The 20,550-nt window shown below is 42.0% G+C and overlaps 1 protein-coding gene across 1 annotated transcript in view; it reads left to right on the forward strand.

Annotated features, from left to right (window-relative positions):
• Window positions 1–857: 857 nt before the first annotated feature.
• VWF (von Willebrand factor) overlaps window positions 858–20,550 on the forward strand; it is a 219,884-nt gene continuing 200,191 nt past the window's right edge. Inside the window, exons 1-5 of the mRNA XM_006862763.1 lie at window positions 858–1,116; window positions 4,372–4,426; window positions 5,977–6,141; window positions 16,595–16,697; window positions 16,988–17,196. Of these exons, the coding sequence (XP_006862825.1) occupies window positions 4,372–4,426; window positions 5,977–6,141; window positions 16,595–16,697; window positions 16,988–17,196 (532 nt within the window). The 5' untranslated portion in view covers window positions 858–1,116. The remainder of the gene's footprint in view (window positions 1,117–4,371; window positions 4,427–5,976; window positions 6,142–16,594; window positions 16,698–16,987; window positions 17,197–20,550) is intronic.

The raw sequence follows: 20,550 nt of genomic DNA on the forward strand, positions 1-20,550 counted from the left end.
GGAGTAATAAGGGGCTCGTGGAGGGTGAAGATGTATATGGGGAAGGAAGCAGGTTGGGGACATAATGCTTTTTTAAAATCCTGTCTAAGAAATATTTAGTGAGAGAAGTAGATTGTAGTGCCTACAATCTCACCATGCATCACTTTCTCCCGCTTGTTTATCAGCTACCTCTTTCAGTAGGGATTAGTTTAGCAGATGATGCTGACAATTAGGCTTTCAGGAAAGGGAGGTTGGGAAGGATTGGGATGTGTGTGTGTGTGTGTGTGTGTGTGTGAATCAGGTGAAAAATCAACCCACCAGAAGTACGGTAGAAGAGGTATTAGAATCAAACCGTCCCAACCCATCATGTGATAAAATCCTGGGCTTGTGACCAGAGCCTTCATTTTTAACATGCCCATTAAACCCTGGCCAAGACCCAAGCTGACTGTTTCTCTCAGAGGCTAGAACTAGATCATTCCTACGTAGTGTGGACAGGAAGGCCCAGTGTCTGCTTTCCTCCAAACACAGATCAAAATTGGCTCAGGTTGAGGTATTTTTCCAATTTTCCCCAGAGTCCAACCCTGGAATCTGGATCCAGAAGTGGTGCTAATCTGCCTTGGGTTCCATCCTGGCCTAGACCAGCCCATCCTGGGGTGGTCAGAATTTCTTGTCATGCCCTTTTTAGATGGAGACTTGGAGGGCCAGGGACTGGGTGGGGTGTGTTGAGATGGATGGGGGCACATGGCAGTTCATTAAGACAGCCAGGAGGCCTCCCACTAAAATGTTCAAAGCCTTATCGGCTTGGAGGTTTTTCTAGTACTGTTTCCTTTCATTGTTTCCTTTCAGCAATTAAGAGGAGGCCAATTCCCTGTTGTGGCAGCTCACAGTTATTGTGGTGGGGAAAGGGGGGTTGGATTGGTGGACGTCACAACTTGAGTTTTATCTCCCCTGGTTGCAGGGACTCCAGTAGTTCCTGGGCTACTTAACAGCAAGACATTCCATAGTTGCTGCAGTTCTGACCTAACCTTAGCAGTGGCTGGGGAGCATGACTTAGGAACCTGCACAGGCTGAGCACCATAGTGAAGCTGTTTCCCAAGAGCTTTGGGGGCACACACAGTCCCTGGATTGCAGAGAAAGGTATGGTCTTCTGGGAGAAGAGTTGGCTCAGGTGTGGGAGGAAGATGCATGACGGATCCCTACCTTATTGAACTGGGTCCCTCTATCTCTGGGACTAGAAGTGCTTTGTGGGGCTCAAAGCCAGGGATCCTCTTTATCCTCTTCCTCAGTTGACCCTGGGGGTCCTGTGACTACTTCTGTTCCTGCAGTAGGTTTTACTGCTTGTCAATACTTGACTCAGATGGGACTGCAGTGAGTTTCACCTGCACCTTCTGGGAGCTGACTGAGGTTCTTGTTTGCAAGGGGGTGGGAGAACATTTTTCTTTTTGTTTTTGGCTTGAACCCCAAATCACAAATTCAAACCAGTTGCTGCTGAGTTGATTCTGACCCATGGAGACACACTCATGTATGCCAGAGTGGAACTGCTCCATAGGTGCTTTTTGTTTTAAAGCCCTACCAGCAATTAGAAGAGCGTGCCAGTCTATCCACCCCCTTGCCAGCATTTGTTGTTTTCTGTTTTATTTTTTTTTTTTTAACTTTGCTATTAATGCTGGAATGAGATAATATCTCACTGTTGTTTTGATTTGCATCTCTCTAACAGCTAATGATCGTTGGCTACCTGGATGTCTTCTTTGGTGAAATGTCTGTTCATGTCCTCTGCCCATTTTTAAATTGAGTTGTTGGTTTTTTTCTTGTAGAGGTTTTTAATTTACTATAAACTACAGAGATTAGTCCCTTGTCTGATATATACTGTTGCAAAAAAAAAAAAAAAAAGATCTTTCCCCAGTCTGTGGGCTCTCTTTTGGCAAAATCTTTTGATGCATTTAAGAGTCTAATTTTTAGGAGGTCATAGTCATCTATTTTGTCTTCTACTATTTGTATGCTTTTAGTTATGTTTGACAGTTTATTTTTATGCCATGAATTACAGCCCCTAAATTGGTCCCTAGTTTTCTATCAATGATCTTTATAGTTCTAGATTTTACATTTAGGTGTTTAATTCACATTGAGTTGGTTAGGGTCTTGTTTCATTCTTCTGCAAATGGATTTCCAGTTTTGCCAGTACCATTTAATATGTTTGGGCTCTTTGTGAAAGATCTGCTGACTGTAAGCGGATGGATTTCAAGTGTGTTCCATTGATGTATACATCTTTCACTGTACCAGTATCAGGCTGTTTTGACCAATGTGACTGTGTCCATAGGGTTTTTTGTTTGTTTGTTTGTTTTTACAGAGAGAACTTTATTGCTTTAAAAATTATATTTAGGTCAATAAAAACATAAGACGAATGCACTACTATTTTAACCAAATAAATGTTCCAAGCTTTGTGTGTGTGCATGTGTGTGTGTAGATAAAGAGTATTTGTTGAAAAAGCTGATGGGAGGAGTTCTGAGTGAGCACTAAACTCATGCCGATTGCAACTTACCCCACCTGATCTGTTGACCTAAAGTGTTAGCTGTGATAGATACTGTGTGGAATCTTCTTCCAGCTAAACTACTGGCTTGATATCCTGACTCTTGGAGTTAGCTGAAATCTGTATTTTTTAAATCATCAATGAAGCCACCGTCAAGTGGAGCTTAGAAAAGGCTCCTGTATACTACTTTATCTAAGATCCTCTTCAATTGAAAATGATCTAAACTCAAGTACAATTTGTCTTTCTGATCTCTAAGTTCATTGTTTTGCTAAAGACTCAAGAGTACAGTATGGATCAGATCAGAGACATTACTGTAATAGTTCCATATTTTCCAGCTTTCATTTTTTGGAAGTAAATTTTCTCAGAAAAATATTTTCTTCTCCCACCTCTTAGGGAATAAAGCATTCACTCACCCTCTCCTTCACTTAGACATTATCCACATGCATTATTAAATGCCAGCTATCTCTCAGAACCCATCTGAATTCTGGGTTCAAAGAAAGGTGAATTATCTTCTGTAGAACATATAAATCTACAAAGAAAAGACAAGGATTGGAACAAAGGTGAATTTGTGAACTTCACTCTTCACCTAGCTATGTTGTCTGTCCAGAAATCTGTCACTTACGCTAAATATGTTTCTCTTGTTCATTCCCTACAAATAATAAACCATTTGGACACTTGATTCCATTTTCTCTCATTGTCTGTCCATAGGGTTTTAAAAAATAATATTTTGAGTATACAGCAAATCAGGTTTTCATTAAAAAAATTTCTATACAAATTATTCAGTGATATTGGTTATATACATATATATTTACAATATGTCAACATTCTCATTAATTCCATTCTGGCTGTTCAGTTCCTAGTCATCTAGTTTACCTTTGCTTCAGGGTAATTGTTGACCATTTGATCTCATACATGTGAATTTTGCCAGGAGGGCAGTACTCGCACCCATAGGGTTTCCATGCTGATTTTTGGAAGTAGATCACCAGACCAAGTTTTGGTCAGAGCTTATCATCAAAGTGTAACTTCTATAGTAATACAGTTGACTGGGCACTTCTTGCTTTAGTTTGGCTGTGTGGAGAACTAGGTAGACAAAAGTCTCCTCAGTGAAGCCTGGGGGACAGATTCTGAATTAATTTAACAATCTTCTTTACAATAGAGGGGCAGTGGCAGGAAACATAAAATTTGGGGTGTGCGCTATCATCTAGGGACAATTGCCCCTCTCTGAAAAGGCCACACATTGGGGAAAGTTAATCAGACTCTGAACTACTGTCTTGGACTCCTGCCTGTTTATCAGATCAACTCAGCAAACATTTACGGAGCATCACTTGGGTGCTGGGCACTGTGCTCGGTGCTAGGACAGAGATAGCAAGTCAGTCACCTCTCTGCAGGCTCTCAAGGTTCAGGCCAGTAACCAACAAGCATACTGTAAAATCAGTGGTTCCAGAGCCTTCTGGAAGTCTAGGTGTCTGTTGTTAGGACAATTCCCACTCCCCAGAGCTTGCTGCAAGCATGGAGGGAGCATGAAGAGGCAGGAAGGAATTAAGTGCTCATCAGCTCCTAGCTGCTGCAAGAGTCTAGGGAGCAGGCAGAGGCCAGGATGTCTGGGGGAAAATAGAAGAGAAGGAGCAGCTGCCCTACTTTCAGCCAGTTTTATTCTTGTGCTTGCCTTTGGCCAGGAGCTTTTTTGGGAGACCAGCAGTTTTGGCTTAATCCATGTCCAACAGCAAAATGCAGCACAGTGAGAATCAATCCTGCCTCTTCCTTTTTAAAAGGGTTGTTTTCCCCATTTCCCACATTGACAGAAGCACATGCCAGCAGCCATTTATCTGGACAGTAATGACCAGTTCATTTCTCTTGCTTCTCTGCAGATGATTCTTACCCGACTTTTGACGGTGCTGCTTACACTGGTCTTAGCCTTGCCAGGTGGGTACCAAGGTATTTCCATTGTTAACTCCTCCCCAATACCATCCAGAAAAGCCTCCCTTCCAGAGGCCAGGGGCTATGTCTGAGATCACCTGTGTACCTAGTCCCATGTTATACTCAAACTGGCCCTGCCAGAGCCACTTACTGCCAGCTTGATTTAGTCATTCTGTGGAGTTCCCTGTCCCTGGCCTCGTATCCACCAGGAAACAGGTGTCTGCATATGCTTTCTCCTCATACTGGGGAATTAAGAAAGTCTGCCCTGGGTCGGGTAGAAGTGGGGCAGGGAAAGGGAGTCCAAAGCTTGAATAGAGTATTAGTCTTACTACGGATTATGGAGACCATGTAGTTGTCACTATCCTGGTACAGATGAAGAAACTGAAGGTCAGAGATGCCAAGATCAATGATCACCTCTTGTACCCCAGGGCCACCCTCTTTCCACTGAACTCCATGCATTCCTTCCCTTGTGTTTATCATGGGCAGGAGGGGTACTTTCTTGACACTAGCCTGTCTCCACTAAGATTTTTCAGGTCAGTAGCATCCAGCTTGCAGCGTCCACAAGTTGGTCTGGGACAAAGTGTACATTTGTCAGCCCTCTGCATCTTTCTACCAGGTCAACTTAGAGATCGACTACTGTGGTTTTCCACCTGCCAATACACACACTGAATGAGAGTGGCAGGAGAGTCCCATGGGCATTAACATATGGCCACAGGGGAGTTAACACTTCTATGTATCAGGCACACAAACTGATCTATTTGTAATTTAATCTGTTCAAGATACATAGGTGGATTGATGTAAAAGGGTGCTCACTGCAAACTACCTAACATACCAGAAACTTTGAAAAAAAAAGCTAAACACCTAACAATAGAAAGTTATACTATGAACATTTAGATACCAAATGCACGGAAGTTTCATAAAGTTCAGGGGGAAATTCCAGCATCTTTTAATTTCATTTTCCATGAACTTTCTGAAACCCCCTCATATAACATAGCCATTATACTTACGTTTTAGAAGTATAGAGAATGGAGTGATAAAATCTTTACAGTATATAGAGGGGAAAGAAAGGGGATTATAAAGTTTATACCGTATAATTCCAAGTTTGTAAAAAATCTACAATTACACACGAGGGAGCTTCATAAACAAAGTTCGTGGACTGAAAAGATAATTAATTTTTTTCATGAATTTTTTAAAACACTCTTATATATGCTGTGAAACAGAATTGAAAGATAAACACTAAAATATCAACTCTAGTTATCTCTGAATAATAGGTGATAGATCATTTTAATGCCTTTTTTTGTGGGGTTCTTCCCCCCACCCCACCCGGGGAATTTTTCACATTTTTTATAAAGGGCATGCATTGTTAGTAGATGGAGGGAAAAACATTCCTCCATTATTAATCTAAGTACCCCGTTATATTTGGGGGTTGAAAGAAACAGCTTTAGTCTCATTTCAAAAGGAATGTAAATCCTTGAAACCCAATTTCTATTAGTCTCAGTCAGCATCATTTCTACAAGGCCAGAGTAATTTGTGCTCAGCTGGGTCTCTCCCTTCAGGCACCCTTTGCACAGATGGGATTGGTGGTGGACTGTTCCCAGCTCGATGCAGCCTCTTTGGACAAGACTTCATCAATACCTTTGACGAAAGCATGTACAGCTTTGCGGGAGACTGCAGTTACCTCCTGGCTGGGGACTGCCAGAAGCATTCCTTCTTGATTCTGGGTGAGTCCAGGGAACTAAAGGAGCTTAGCCCTCGTGTGTGCAAGGGAGGTAGGGAGGTGAGGAGAATGCCTATTTCCATGGTAGTGTCTACGATCGATCACATATCTCTGCTGACAACATGCTGGGGAACTGCCTTTCAGGTCTGGCCTGTTAGCCTGGTGCAATAGGATGTGTGCCCATGCTTCTCTAGTGGGTGTGTGTCCGTTGCTGTTGGTCTAGACAATGCTCTGGGAGCTCTGACGAATCAGTGGGAAAAATGAACTAAAAGATGCATTGTGACTCATAAAGCACTTTGAAGATGAGACGATTTGTTGTTTTCTTGGTGGCTTTTGCAATTCAGAGGATCTATCTTATATTGAAGGAGCTCTGGTAGCATAGTGGTTACAAATTGGGCTGCTAACCTCAGAGTCAGCAGTTTGAAACCACCAGCTGTTTGGCAGGAAAAAGATGAGACTTTCTGCTCCCGTAAAGATTTACAGCCTTGGAAACCCTGTACAGTGTCGCTATGAGTCGGAACCGACTACATGGTACATAAAAACAACAACAATATCTTATGTTGGGGGAGTCCTGGCGTGGTGCTGTGGGTTAATACACTGAACTATAAAGTCGATTTTGAACCACCAACTGCTCCTCGGAAACACTATAATGGTTGCTGTGAGTTGGAACCGACTCGATGGCAGTTAGTAAAAACAACAACAATAATCTTAGGTTGGGAGTCTCTGGGTAAAGCAAATATCTAATGTGATCTGCTCAGCTGCTAACTGAAAAGTTGGTGGTGTGATTCCACCCAGAAGCCATTGGAAGAAAGACCTGGTGATGTACTTCACCAGCAATTGAAAACCTCTAAGCACAGTGGCTCTGACACAAATGTGGTTGTCATGCATGTGCTTGAATTGATTCCATAGCAACAGAATTTAAAATTATTTTTAGCTCTTCCTCTGCCCTAATGGACACATGGAGTCCTGGTGTGATGCTGTGGGATAAAGCACTGGACCACAAGGTTGGTTCGGACCACAAGGTCAGCTGTTCAAACTCACCAGCCGCTCCTTGGAAACCCTATACATGAGTCGGACCCAACTTGATAACACTTAGTAATAACAACAGGCCCTAATGACACTGGTAGGCATTGGGCTGCTAATGGCAAGGTCATTGGTTCAAACCCACTGGCCAAAGATGTAGCTTTCTGCTCCCATAAAGATTTACAGTCTCAGAAACCCACAGGGTCATTGTGAGTTGAAATTGGCTGGATGGCAGTAGTTAGTGGTTTTACCCAAAAGGTGAGTGGATATTGGATGACCCAATTCTGTCAACTTGATGGTAATTGGTTGGGACCTGGTTGCAGGAAACAGAAGCATGGAAAGAGCCTTAGTTGGGGTCAGAACATTTGTATTCTCATTTCTATTCTTCCACTTCCTTGAGTCTTTACAGAAGCTGCTCAAAGTCTCTTAGCCTTCATTGTTCATCTCTAAAAGGGAGATGCTGTGAAGATCAAATAAGATAAATTATTTGATGATGTGAAGTATTACCCAAATATTAGTCCTGGTGTAGCACTGTGGGTTAATGCATTGGACTGCAAAGTCGGTTTGAACTGCAAGGTCGGTGATTCAAGCTCACCAGCCAGTCCTCGGAAACCCTATACAAGAAGGCTATGAGTTGAAACAGACTCAAAGACACTTACCAGCAACAAAGTCATTAAAGCAGTCAATTTACCATTTGGATGTTCACTTGTTAGATGTGAACCTGAATGGAGACCAGATGTTGCTGTGCCCTTTGTGTATTTCCATCCAGGTCATGTCAATTATCCACATCTTTTCCCTATCACATTCACAAAGGTTTACGCCGGAAGTACAACCTCATCTAGGTTTCAGTTGGAACTTGAAGCACTGTGGAAGAATGCTCTGTCTCAACATATCTCAGTGAGATTACTCACTGGGTAGTTATTCTTTTCTTGTAACAACTTGCTCTCATTGAGTGTCAGTTTTCTAGCAATATTGACCTAAACTGGCTATAGGTCAGTCACACTGTATTGTAGATTGGTTTGATTTTCACCAGAAATAGTGCTACTGTTACAGCAGTTTTAAATTCAAGAGTGTCACAGCAGCCCGGGGCCCAAGAGTGTCACAGCAGCTCTTGATCCATCATTGAAGAAACCCAGGCCACTCAGAAAGGTGAAGCAGAGTTTCAGATTTTATTAAGCCAGCTGGCTCAGAGGAGTTAGCTTCTCCAGATTCAGAGCACTGGAATGCATGTTAACACGGACTTATATAGGGTCAGAGTTGGGGAGGGGCTAGGTTGAGGACCTGTTTGAGGACAGGAGGGAAGTCAGAGGGTTGGTTCCATTCAGTAACCTGATTAACATTCTAGCTTGTCTCCTGGTCAGAGAGGGCAGTGAATGTTTTTACCTTTTCCTGTTCACTACTACCATCAGAAAGTTCTGGTATGGCACTGTAGGGTAAGCACTGGATTGTTAACCACAAGGCTGGCAGTTCAAACCCACAAGCTGCTTCTTGGAAACCCTACACAGGGTAGATATGAGTGGAACTGACTCAAGGGCACTAAACACCAACAACCCTCAGAGAGGAGTGGGGCTTCTTTATGTGGTGGTGGTGGTGGGTGTTTGTGTGTGAGATGGATGTTAGGAGGAGAGGAACAGTATGGGGAGGCTGGATCTGGGAAGATTGGGCTGGTTTTGGTGGTTGCTGATGGTGAAGTGGGGGGAGGTTCCTCCAGTTTCAGTTTCCAGGCCACCCCCTGACTGTCTCCCTGCATACCTTCTGATCCATTGTTCTCCTACAACATCCTGTTTCCTAAAGTTTGAATTGCAAATTCACATTCCTCTCTGAGGGCCAGTGGACCTAGTTCATTTCCGTGGTAAAGTGTTTATGTCTCTGCAGAAGAACCATCTGGTGCGAAGGGGAAGGCCCTTTCCTTGATCCTGGCTCCTGGTCAACTGGGCTTCAGGGGCTGACACCAAAGCTATAGGCTCCTGGCCAGTCAGCACCAACCTGAAAAAGAGGACAAGGGTTCTGGTTCCACCTGCTTTGTAGACTCTAGTCTTCCTAAGCCAGAGCTGCAGACCAACCTAGAAATTAGAACTAACTATCAACCTGCTAAAGGAGCTCTGGTAGTGTAGTGGTTACGAATCGGGCTGCGAACCTTACGGTCAGCAGTTCGAAACTACCAGCCGCTCCATGGGAGAAAGATGAGGCTTTCTACTCCTGTAAAGATTTACACCCTCGGAAACCCTGTACAGGGTCGCTATGGATCGGAACCAACTTGACAGCACTTAACAAACAACCAACCTGCTAAGTCACTTCCCCAGCTAGCCCTCCTTTCCACATTAGTAAAATATGGATGTCAATATTTCTCAGAGTTTGGATGGAGGATTTCCTGTGTCAGGGTGAGGAGTTTTTCAGACATGCAGATTAATGAGTGCCATGGTGCTAATGGAGTCCTGGTATGGTGCTGTGGGTTAATATGTTGGATTGCAAAGTCAGTTTGAGCCACAAAGTCAGCTGTACAAGTTTACCAGTTGCTTCTCAGAAACCCTATACTGGGTCACTATGGGTCAGAACAGATTTAATGGCACTCAACAACAACAGCAACAATGGTGCTAAAGTTCAAGAAAGCACCCAGATCTGACTGATTCCAACTGCTGGCCAGTTTTTGAGGGGCCATCGGATGCCTCAGTTTGGGCCTCAGTCAGTGACTTCAAGAGGCTAAACCGGAGTCTTAGGGAAAGCTTTGCTTGGGCACTCTGGACTCTCTGGATGGTCACTCAGCCCTAGAATGATTGGAAGTACTAATATAGAGGTCAGTGTGGAAGTCCCTCCTGGGCCCAATGACACTTTCTAATGACTCATCTTCCTAATGGCTCCAACAGAGCCATGTGCTACCTCCCACAGAAGAGTTGTTGTTAAGTGCCATAGAGTTTATTCAAACTCATAACGAACCTGTATAGGGCTTCTAAGGAGCAACTGGTGGGTTTGAACTGTGGACCTTGTGGTTAGCAGTCCATTGCTGATCCTATAGTGCCATACCAGGACTTCCCAACTTAAAACAGATTATCTGAATTGCACAGGTCACCATGAATAAAACAATTTGTCTACTACAATCATCACATGTCCTCCGTCCTCCACCCCTTCCCTCTTCCAGAGGGAACAAAGAAAACAAGATACAATGCTACTTTAGGGTTTACTGCATACATAGTTAACAAATCTAGAGCATTCAAATGCTCTGTGAGGTAACTTTGTATTTAGAGTTAAAAAATTTGCTTATGGGTGTAAACCAATAAGTGTAAATCAGTGGTGATTCCCCAACACCCCTTGCCCAGGGGACATTTGACAATGTCTGAAGACAGTAAAATTATGGGAGGTCACAATTGCAAGCGGGTGGTGGGGTGGTGATCATGGTTTGTTATGAGTTTCTAATGGGTAGATCTGTTAAGCATCTACAATGACCAGGACAGCTGCCACAACAAAGAATTATCTAGCCCCTGATGCCAATGGTGCTGAGGTGGAGAAACTCATAAATTTAGGCCTCAATTTCTCCATCTTTAAAATGGAGTCAGACTAGATCAGTGTTTTTCAAACTGAGTCACAACCCATGGGTCATAAAATGAATTTAATGGTTGTATTATGTTGCTGTGGAGCCCTGGTATGACATTGTGGGCTAATGCGCCAGACTGCAAAGCCATTTGAACTGTAAGGTCAAGGTCACCAGCTACTTCTCGGAAACCTTATACAGGGTCGCTATGGGTTGGAACCAAGTCAACAGCACTTAACAGCAAAAACATTGTGTTGCTGTGGGTTAATGCACCGGACTGGAAAGTCATTTGAACTGCAATGTCAGCAGTTCAAGCTCACTAGCTGCTCCTTGGAAACCCTATACAGGGTTGCTATGGGTTGGAACCAACTCGACGGCACTAAACAACAGCAACAATAAACATTTTGAAAAAAAATAAATGGAATAGAATAGAAAATATCAGAGTACATGAACGCATGGTGAGGGTAAGTATTATGTGAAATGTATGTGTGTGTGTGCTGCGTCATGAAGTAAAACATGTTTTTAACTCAGTTCTGGGCCAAAAAGTTTCAAAGCCATTTGTCTAGATAATCTCCAAGATCCTTTCAGCTGCCACGGTATTATTTCCCTTCTCCAGGGAAACTTGCAAAAACTTGCCTTGCCTTGGATGTGGACTGACTGCTCTTAGAGCCTCCCTCAGCCCTCCTGAGTCATGGGTCCCAAAGGCACAGTTCCCATCAACCCTCACAACCCCAGCCCATTCCTGCCCTACCACTGGACCTTGTTGTTAGAGCTTACCAACTTAGTTTTGACTCATAGTGACCCCATATGACAGAGTAGAACTTCTCTAAAGGATTTACAACAATATATGATTTTCTTGCTAGTAATCTTTATTGGAGTAGATCACCAAGACTTCCTCCTGAAGAACTTCTGAGTGAGTTCGAATCACCAACTTCTTGGCTAGCAGTGAAGCACTTAACCTTGTGTCATCAGAACTCCTTGCTGCTATTTTTAGGTGGACTCTGGGGAGCTGGTTGTTGCTGGTGGTGGTGGCTGTGTGCTGTGGAGTCAGTTCCAACTCATAGCGACCCTGCATGGGGTTTCCGAGGTTGTAAATTTTTACGGGAGCAGAAAGCCTTATCTTTCTCCCATGGAATAGCTGGTAGTTTTAAACTGCTGACCTTGCAGTTCGCAGCCTGATTCGTAACCACTACGCTACCACAGCTCCTTGTTGCTGTTGTTAGGTGCCATTAAGTCTGTTCCAGCACAGCCACCCTATATACAAAAGAATGAAACATTGCCTAGTCCTGAGCCATTCTCATAAAAATTGTTCTGTTTGAATCCATTGCTGTACTCACTGGGTCAATCCATCTCCTTGAGGGTCTTCTTGTTTGCTGACCCTTTACTTTTGTAACTATAATGTGTTTCTCCAAGGTTTGGAGCCTGTTGATATCATGTCCCAAGCACAGGAGACAAAGTCTTGCCATCCTCGATTCTAAGGAGCATTTCGGCTGTACTTCTTCCAAGACAGATTTGTTTGTTCTTCTGGCAGTCCATTGTATATTTAATTCTTTGCCTACACCCTACTTTAAAGGCATCAATTCTTTTTTTGGTTTTCCTTCTTCATTGTTCAACCTTTCATGCATATTAAGCAATTGAAAAATACCATGTCTTTGGTCAGGCCCATCTCTTAGTCCTTAAGATGACATTTTTGCTTTTTAGCAATTTAAAGGGGTCTTTTGAGCATATTTGCCTAGTGAAATATGTTGCTTGATTTTTTAAAAAACTTAGTTATCATTTGGGTGAAAGTTTACAGGGCAAATTCATTTTCCACTCAACAATTCATACACATTTTGTTTCAAGCCATTGATTGCAATCCTCACAATGCACTCTTTCCACATCCTTCTTTTTGTTTTCTGTTTTCATTTGTCCATTTTCCGCGTTCCATCTTGCTTTCTGAACTTTGTCCCAGGGCAAATGCCACCCTTTGGTCTTGTATGGTTAATTGTTCCAAGGAATGAGTATCTCCCTGGTGGTGTTGTTCACTTTATTGACCTGTCTAGTGTTTGGCTGAAAACAGTTCCAGGAAACTGACTTCAATTCCATGCCTGAAGGGTGTCTAAGGGCCATGGCCATCATTTGATTTTCTTGACTGCTGTTTCCAAGGGCATTGATTGAAAATCCAAGTAAAATGAAATCCTTGATAGCTTTAATTTTTTTCTCCATTTATCATGATGTTCCTTGCTTATTGGTCCAGTTGTAAGGATTTTTGCTTTGTCTACATTGAGGTGTAATCCATATTGAAGGCTATATAGTCTTTGATCTTGATCTTTGAAGGTAAGTGCTATTTAGGGAAGCAGGGACAGAATCACCTGTCCCACTGCCCTGTCAGACTGGGAATGGGGAGGGAGAATCACACTGATGAGGTGACGGGTTCTGTGGTCAGAAGGGACCAGAGACTTAGATCCCTGGGCTGTTTTGGATGCCTCTAGCTCTCACGGTCCAGTGAGCAGGTCATGAATAAGTTAAGCCCTGTCACAAAGGTTCAACCCAGGCTGGTATTTAGTGTGATAAGTTGTTGACATTAGAAGAGGCTGAAGTCGGGATGTGGGCTTGGACCGACTGTGAACATCCAGGGGCCAGGAGTGCTCCTGGGAGAGAATACAGACTGGAGGTTGCTGACAGATTGCTCCATTTGTTTGTTTTTCTCAACATTTGATTATGGACATTTTCAAATATAGAGAAAAAAATGGAAAGTTCATAACAGTGAACACCCATAGATATATTCAGATTCTACCATTAATGTTTTGTGAAATTTGTCTTATCCATTATCTTTCCAGTTCTGTTTTTTTTTTTTTTAAAGCTAATTTCTGGCTCTCAGAAAGTATACTCAACATTTAACGATTGGCTACTTTCAAAAACTGTTCAAAGTGAAAATGCAGAGAATACAAGTCTTGCTAGTTCATACAAGAGAAACACCCTATGACTTGGTTGGAGACTCCTTTTCTCCTAATTGGGAGCTCTGTGAACTGAGGTTTGTGGGCTGTGGGTAGTCTGTGACCCCTTCCTGGATGTCTTTGAGCTGCTAATGGTAAATCATTCAAGACTCTATTCTTAGAATGTGTTTGTTATTTCTATGTGACAGCCCTCACTATAATCTCACTAGAAGGAAGCCTATTTTCTGGCTCATTCTAATTAGTTGGAAGTGTTTGTGTGTTCAGACTCCTTGCTGAGGAACTCCTCTTCTCAGATTTGCTTTGAGTGAGGAGATCCCTACTTTGGCTCCATTAATGGTCCTGGCCAGGCAGCTCCATCTCAAGTTGAACAAACCTTTCCAAGTTTCCTTTACATAGGTCACATATCTCCTTGTCCCCTCTTTTGCTGAGGAGCTGGAGTACACGCTTCCCTGTTCCTCCTAGGAGAAGGCAGATTTCTGCATTCCCAAGATTAACTTTTCTTTCTTTGTTTAAAAACTTTTTATTGTGAATTGAGTGAAAGTTTACAGACAAGATTATCAGTTTTACATTCAACAAATCATATACCTAAGGTTGACCTTTCACCTGGGTTCTATGCCCCAGCGGTTTAGGAATGCTAAGGAACATGCCCTACATTTGAGCCTTTCCTCTAGATCTTCCATCTTTATGTCTTCACTGACTGACCTTCATCTTTCCTATTTCCATCAATTTCTGAATCTTCAAGTCTTGGAGACTCAGTTTCTATATTGTCCTTTTTGGTTGTGTCATTTCTTATAGTTTCCTTTGAATATTGAGCACCCAGTACAAATGCCAGTTCTTAGTGACTAGCTGTGAAATTGTCAGGTCTTAGCGTAGTGGTTATGAACCGGGCTGTGCATCGCAAGGTCAGCAGTTCGAAACTACCAGCTGTTCCACGGGAGAAAGATGAGGTGTTCTGCTCCCATAAAGATTTACAGCCTCAGAAACCCTATACAGGGTCGTTATGAGTCGGTTCCAACTCCACGACACATACCCACCACCACCGCCATTAATGTTGTATAAAATGTGCCTCTTGTTCTCCCCTTGTGTGCCAGTGGCCATTATCCTGGTCTCTGTCTTCATTTCACGCAAACAGATGATCATTGGAGACAATTTTATCATATATATATATATTTTAAGGAGCTCTGGTAGCATAGTGATTATGAATCGGGCTGTGAACCACAGGGTCAGAAGTTCGAAACTACCAGCTGTTCCACAGGAGAAAGATGAGGCGTTCTGCTCCCATAACGATTTATAGCCTCGGAAACCCCGTACAGGGTCGCTATGAGTTGGAACCGACTCCATGGCACATAACAACAACAACAAATATATTTTTTGGTTTTTAAAACACATCAGATGGCATTGCTGTTGTTAATTGATGTTAATCGGCTCTGACTCAGTCTTTTGCAGAATAGAATGAAATGTGTCCTGGTTCATGATCATTGTTATGTTTGATTCCATTGCTGTGTCTATTATGTAGTCCATTCTAGCATATTCTGTTGTGATCTATTCATTGAACACCTTTAATTTTCAGAAGTAGATCTCCAGGTCTTTCTTCCTAGTTTGTCTCAATGTGAAATCTCCCTGGAAAGCTATCTACTATAGATGACCCTGTTAGTATTTGATAGACCAGTGGCATAGCTTCCAGCATCCAAATAGCAGAAGCCAACACTGTATGACAAACTAACAAATAAATGGGTCATGATCTAATAAAGTCATTTACTGAGTCCTTATTAATTTCCATGCACTGTGCGTGAGGCACTTTAATTACAATACCCTTCAATTTCTCCCAGAGAATCAAATTCAGGTGTTGTTGCTGTTGATGTTAGGTGCCATCAAGTCAGTTGTGACTCACAGCGACCCTATGCGCTACAGGAAAAGGGAGAGGTGGACTACTTCTGAATGTTTAGTAACTGAAAACCTTATGAATAGCAGCAAACTGCTGTCAGATATAACGCCGCAAGATGAGCCCGTTTGGTTGGAAGACACTCAAAATATGACTGAAGAAGAGCTGTCTCCTCAAAGTAGACTTGACCATAATGATGTAAATGGAGCAAAGATCACTTTGGAGTCCTGATGTGGCACTGTGGGTTAATGCACCAGACTGCAAAGCCATTTGAACTGCCAGGTTGGCGGTTCAAGCAAACCAGCTACTCCTTGGAAGCCCTATACAGAGTCGCTATGAGTTGGAATCGACTCAACAGCACATAACTTAAGATCACATTTTCAATAACACTATCCTAGAGTACCTGTTGGGATTTCTGGTGTAGCACTGTAAGATAAGCACTGGTCTGCTAACCACAGGTTGGTAGTTCAAACCCACCAACTACTCCTTGGAAACCCTATACAGGTTCACTGTGAGTGGCACTGACCCTATGACACTTAACAACCACAACAACAGAGTTTAAGATCCCAGGTGGTGTAGTCATTAAGTGCTTGACTGCTATCCAAAAAGTTGTTGGTTCAAATTCACTCAATGACTACTGGAGACAGCCCTGGCAATCTACTACCATAAAGATTATATCAAGAAAACCCTATGGGACCGTTCTACTCTGTGAAATGAAATCTAATGAAACAAAAGGATACCTATTATCAATAACTCTCACTATTGATCTTATTTGCTGCCATACAGTGTATTCAATTGCTGCAAGAATGTCTGTATACTTAAATTATAAGCTCCCAGAGGAAAGAGGTCATGTTTTTACATTTTTCTTTTTGAATGTAAGGATGATTCAGAAGACCATCTACCCTGAAAGCACTCGATAAATATTTTTAGATGAATGGACGGATGAGTGAGGAAATGAAAGTTTTTGTGAGATTTTGTTGGTCATTTATTAAATTTACTGCTGAGATAAAATGATAGAGATAATGCTTATCAATTATACACACACACATATATATGTAATATTCACTACTGATGTTTTTTTCTCTTTCAGGGGACTTCCAAAATGGCAAGAGAATGAGCCTCTCTGTATATCTTGGGGAATATTTTGACATCCATGTGTTTGTCAATGGTTCTGTGATGCAAAGGGACCAAAGGTAAGTCAGAAGCCCAGCATGTCTGAAATAGAAAGTGCCCTGGATATCCCTGGCACACCTTCCTCATTTTTCAGATGAAGGAGCTGAGGCTCAGAGAGGAAGAATATGTGCCCATAAGCAGTGAATAACTGGGCTGGGTGAGACCCCAGTCTCTGGACTCCTTGCCTTAACTTTCAGCCACATTTCAGAGTATTCTGAACACTACCTCCTGAGACTGATATTGGAGGGTGGGAGTGACATTAGAAAATCTGTAAGAACCCCACTTCTTGAGCGAATCTTTCCCTCTGCAGCGTCGCCATGCCATATGCCTCCAATGGACTGTATCTGGAAACTGAGGCTGGGTACTACAAGCTGTCCAGTGAGGCCTATGGCTTTGTAGCCAGAATTGATGCCAGTGGCAACTTCCAAGTCTTGCTGTCCGATCGATACTTCAACCAGACTTGTGGACTGTGTGGTAACTTCAACAGATTCGCTGAAGATGACTTCGTGACTCAGGAAGGTAAGCTTCTTGGTTTTGGCATTGTGGATTAATGCGCTGGACTGCAAAGTTGGTTTGAACCACAAGGTCCACGGTTCAAGTTCACCAGCTGCTCCTTGGAAACCCTATACAGGATTGCTGTGTCAGAGCAAATGGAAGTTTTTATGAGATTTTGTTGCTTATTTATTAAATTTACTGTTGCGATAAAATGGTTGGAGATACCCTTGAGATAAAAGTTAGTCAGAACCAACACGATGGAACTTAACAACAATAATGAAGCATGCTTATGCTTCATACTTTGCTGCTACTGATAAAACTTTCGCTAACATCCCTCCCCTGGCATTCAACTAGCCAACCTTATCTTTTCGCATTCTACTTCACTGCCTTGACTTTGGTCAAATAAAATTTTGGAGCTCCTCAAGCCTGACTTTGTCCATCTTTGATTTTCTCATAACAATTTATACATGTGCGACAATGACTGGGGAGAGAGGCAGGTGCCTGACCTCCTCTAACTTCATGAAGGGGGTGAATCACAGCAGCATCAGCCCAAGGTTGACTTCTATGAGGCAGAGGACAGGCGATTCTGACACTGGCCACTCCTCATATGGAACTCTTTACTTCTCTGCTGGGTTTGAGAGCTTGTTGCAATGGTCACCCAGAATTCACAGAGAATACTTAGGTTTATGGGGTTTTTTAAGATACAGTTCTTTGGACAGCCTTTTCTCAGCCATGCATGCAGGAAGGCCTGACCCTGACCTTTAGCTTCTCAACCCTTGGCCCCTTGGCTTCTAAAGCCTCTTGGTCCATTCTGGCCTCTGCCTGCTTGGGCAAGTGTAATAAAGCTCTTTAGCTCCATTGATAAGTGCCCAGAGGCACCCCACTACAGAGCAAGCTTCCTGCCCTAAGGCACTCAGGTCCCATGTCCACTGCCTTTACTACCATCATTTCTCTACTATTACTTTTAGCTGTTTCTTACCATCTCCAGTGTTATAGCTCATGTCTCCTGGCTCTAAGAGGTTCCCAATGCAGGGATCCCAGGTCCAAAGGACTTGTTCCACTCCCATCTCTTCTTCTTGGTGGTAATGGAACCCTCCTTTTAAACTTAGTGGATCAGCAAAACCAATCAATCCCTTTGTTAGGGCCCCATACATTATTTGCACGGTCCTAAGGAGCTCTGGTAGCGTAGTGGTTACGAATCGGGCTGCGAACCTTAAGGTCAGCGGTTCGAAACTACCAGCCGCTCCGCGGGAGAAAGAGGAGGCTTTCTACTCCCGTAAAGATTTACACCCTCGGAAACCCTGTACAGGGTCGCTATGGGTCGGACCCGACTCGATGGCACTTAACAACAACAACAACAAGGTCACTATGGGTCGGTACTGACTCGATGACACTTAACAACAACTGCACGGTGGCTCCATAGAATAATCACTGGACTGTGAACCACGGAAATTTGAGTCCACCGGAATGCTCCATGGGAGAAAGATGAAGTTTTCTGCTTATGCAAAGATTTATAGCCTCAAAAATGCTACACAGGGTCACATTAAGTCAGAATTGACTTGACAGCACTTGACAACAACAACCCCCACAGGGGTTCCATGCACCTTACTTGTATTATTAGCAACTTGTCCAATCCACTTGGTGGACCACAAGTACCTCATTTTCATAGTCCTGTTCAGTCATTTGGGGAGAGTTACAAAGACTATATATAGCTAAAAGGGACATTGAGCAATTCACTGCACTGCAATATAGTAAATGATTGGTAAATGCTTGAGTGTTTGAAAAGACCCTCTAGCTCACTATAATGGATGATGTATTAATAGAGTGGTCCTTAACTCTCTCCAAAGTGACTAGTTTATGTGTGTATGTTCATGAGTAATAGAAGGTGAGATGGATAAATTGAAAACCACTACTGATGTTTAAATCTCCTTTAATTATTTTAATCACATAAGCATTTAATTAGTGATATTCCCTTCCAAAAGTTGAACATTTGAATATATGATAGCCTTCTTCCTCATGACCCAACTACTTCCCTAACTAAGGTTTAAGTGCATAGAGAAACTGTTTCTTTCATTGGATTGTACCATACCGGAAAATAATAAAATCACTTATTTCTGTCTTCTCCAGCCCTAATTTAATAAATTTTTGTTGTCTAATATGTGCATTTAAGGTTAGACAGTTTCCTCCAAATGCCACTTTAGTTGACTGCACAAGCTTCGATATGTAAAGTGTCTTTATTTTCATTTAATCCTATGAATTTTCTAGTTTTCTTTTTTTTTTTTTCCCCATCCTTTGGTACAGTGTCTAGTTTTCATTTTGAATTAGTTTTTAACCCATAAATGTTGTAAGTTTTTAACTTATAACATTTTCAAGTATTAAGGATTTTAAAAGTTACCTTTCTTTGTTTGTAATTGATTTCTAAATTCAATTACACAATTATAGAGACTTGCTAGAGTCTTAGTGCATGATCTAGTTTTGTAAATGCTCTATGTATGTTCAAAAAAGAATAATATTCACTTGTTGGTGTAGGATTCCATAGATACTTGTTGAATTAAATTTGTTGATTGTATTATTCAAATCTGCTATATTTTTATTACTTGTTTTCTACTTCATCTACACATTACTTGTTATTTTTGTTACAAGTCAGTTCCAACCTGATGACCTAAGAAATATTAAAATTTGTCAATTTCTTCATGTTCTGTTAAGGTTTGCCATGTATATTTTGAACATTTGTTATTAGATAACATATGATTTTAGTAATGTGCAATCTTTCCAATGCATTGTTCATTTTTAAATGACTCTCATAATTTTTAGTTACACTTTTGCTTTAAAATACACCTAGTCTTAACATAGGTCTTCCACCTTTCTGGTGTAGCACTGTAGGACAGGCTCTGGACTGCTAACTGCAAGGTCTACAGTTTAAACCCACCAACTGCTCTCAAAAACCCTGTTCAGGGTGGTTATGAGTCAGAACCGACTCAATGGAATTTAACAACAGCAAAAGCAATCTTTCTTTTGCTTAGTGTTTCCTTGGTAAAGCCTTTTTTTATACTTTCAATATTTCTGTGTAGTTTTGTTTTAGATGTGCTTCAGAAAGCAGCTTATAACTGAGTTTTATTACTGAAGTCAGATTTATTGCGTTATAGTTTACAAACAGCAAAATTCATCTTTTTAGAGTTTAGCTCTATGAGGTTTCATAAAAGCATAGAGTCATGTAACCGTTACAACAATCATATTATAGAATATTTCATCATCAATCAAATTATAGGTTATTTCATCAACCTCCAGAGTCTTTGTGTTTATTTGTAGTCAACTTCTGCCCTAACTCCTAGCCCATGAAAGCCACTGACATCTTTTTCTTTGCCTTTTCTGAAATTC

Source organism: Chrysochloris asiatica, unplaced genomic scaffold, assembly GCF_000296735.1.
Source record: "Chrysochloris asiatica unplaced genomic scaffold, ChrAsi1.0 scaffold00050, whole genome shotgun sequence".
NCBI lineage: Eukaryota > Metazoa > Chordata > Mammalia > Afrosoricida > Chrysochloridae > Chrysochloris > Chrysochloris asiatica.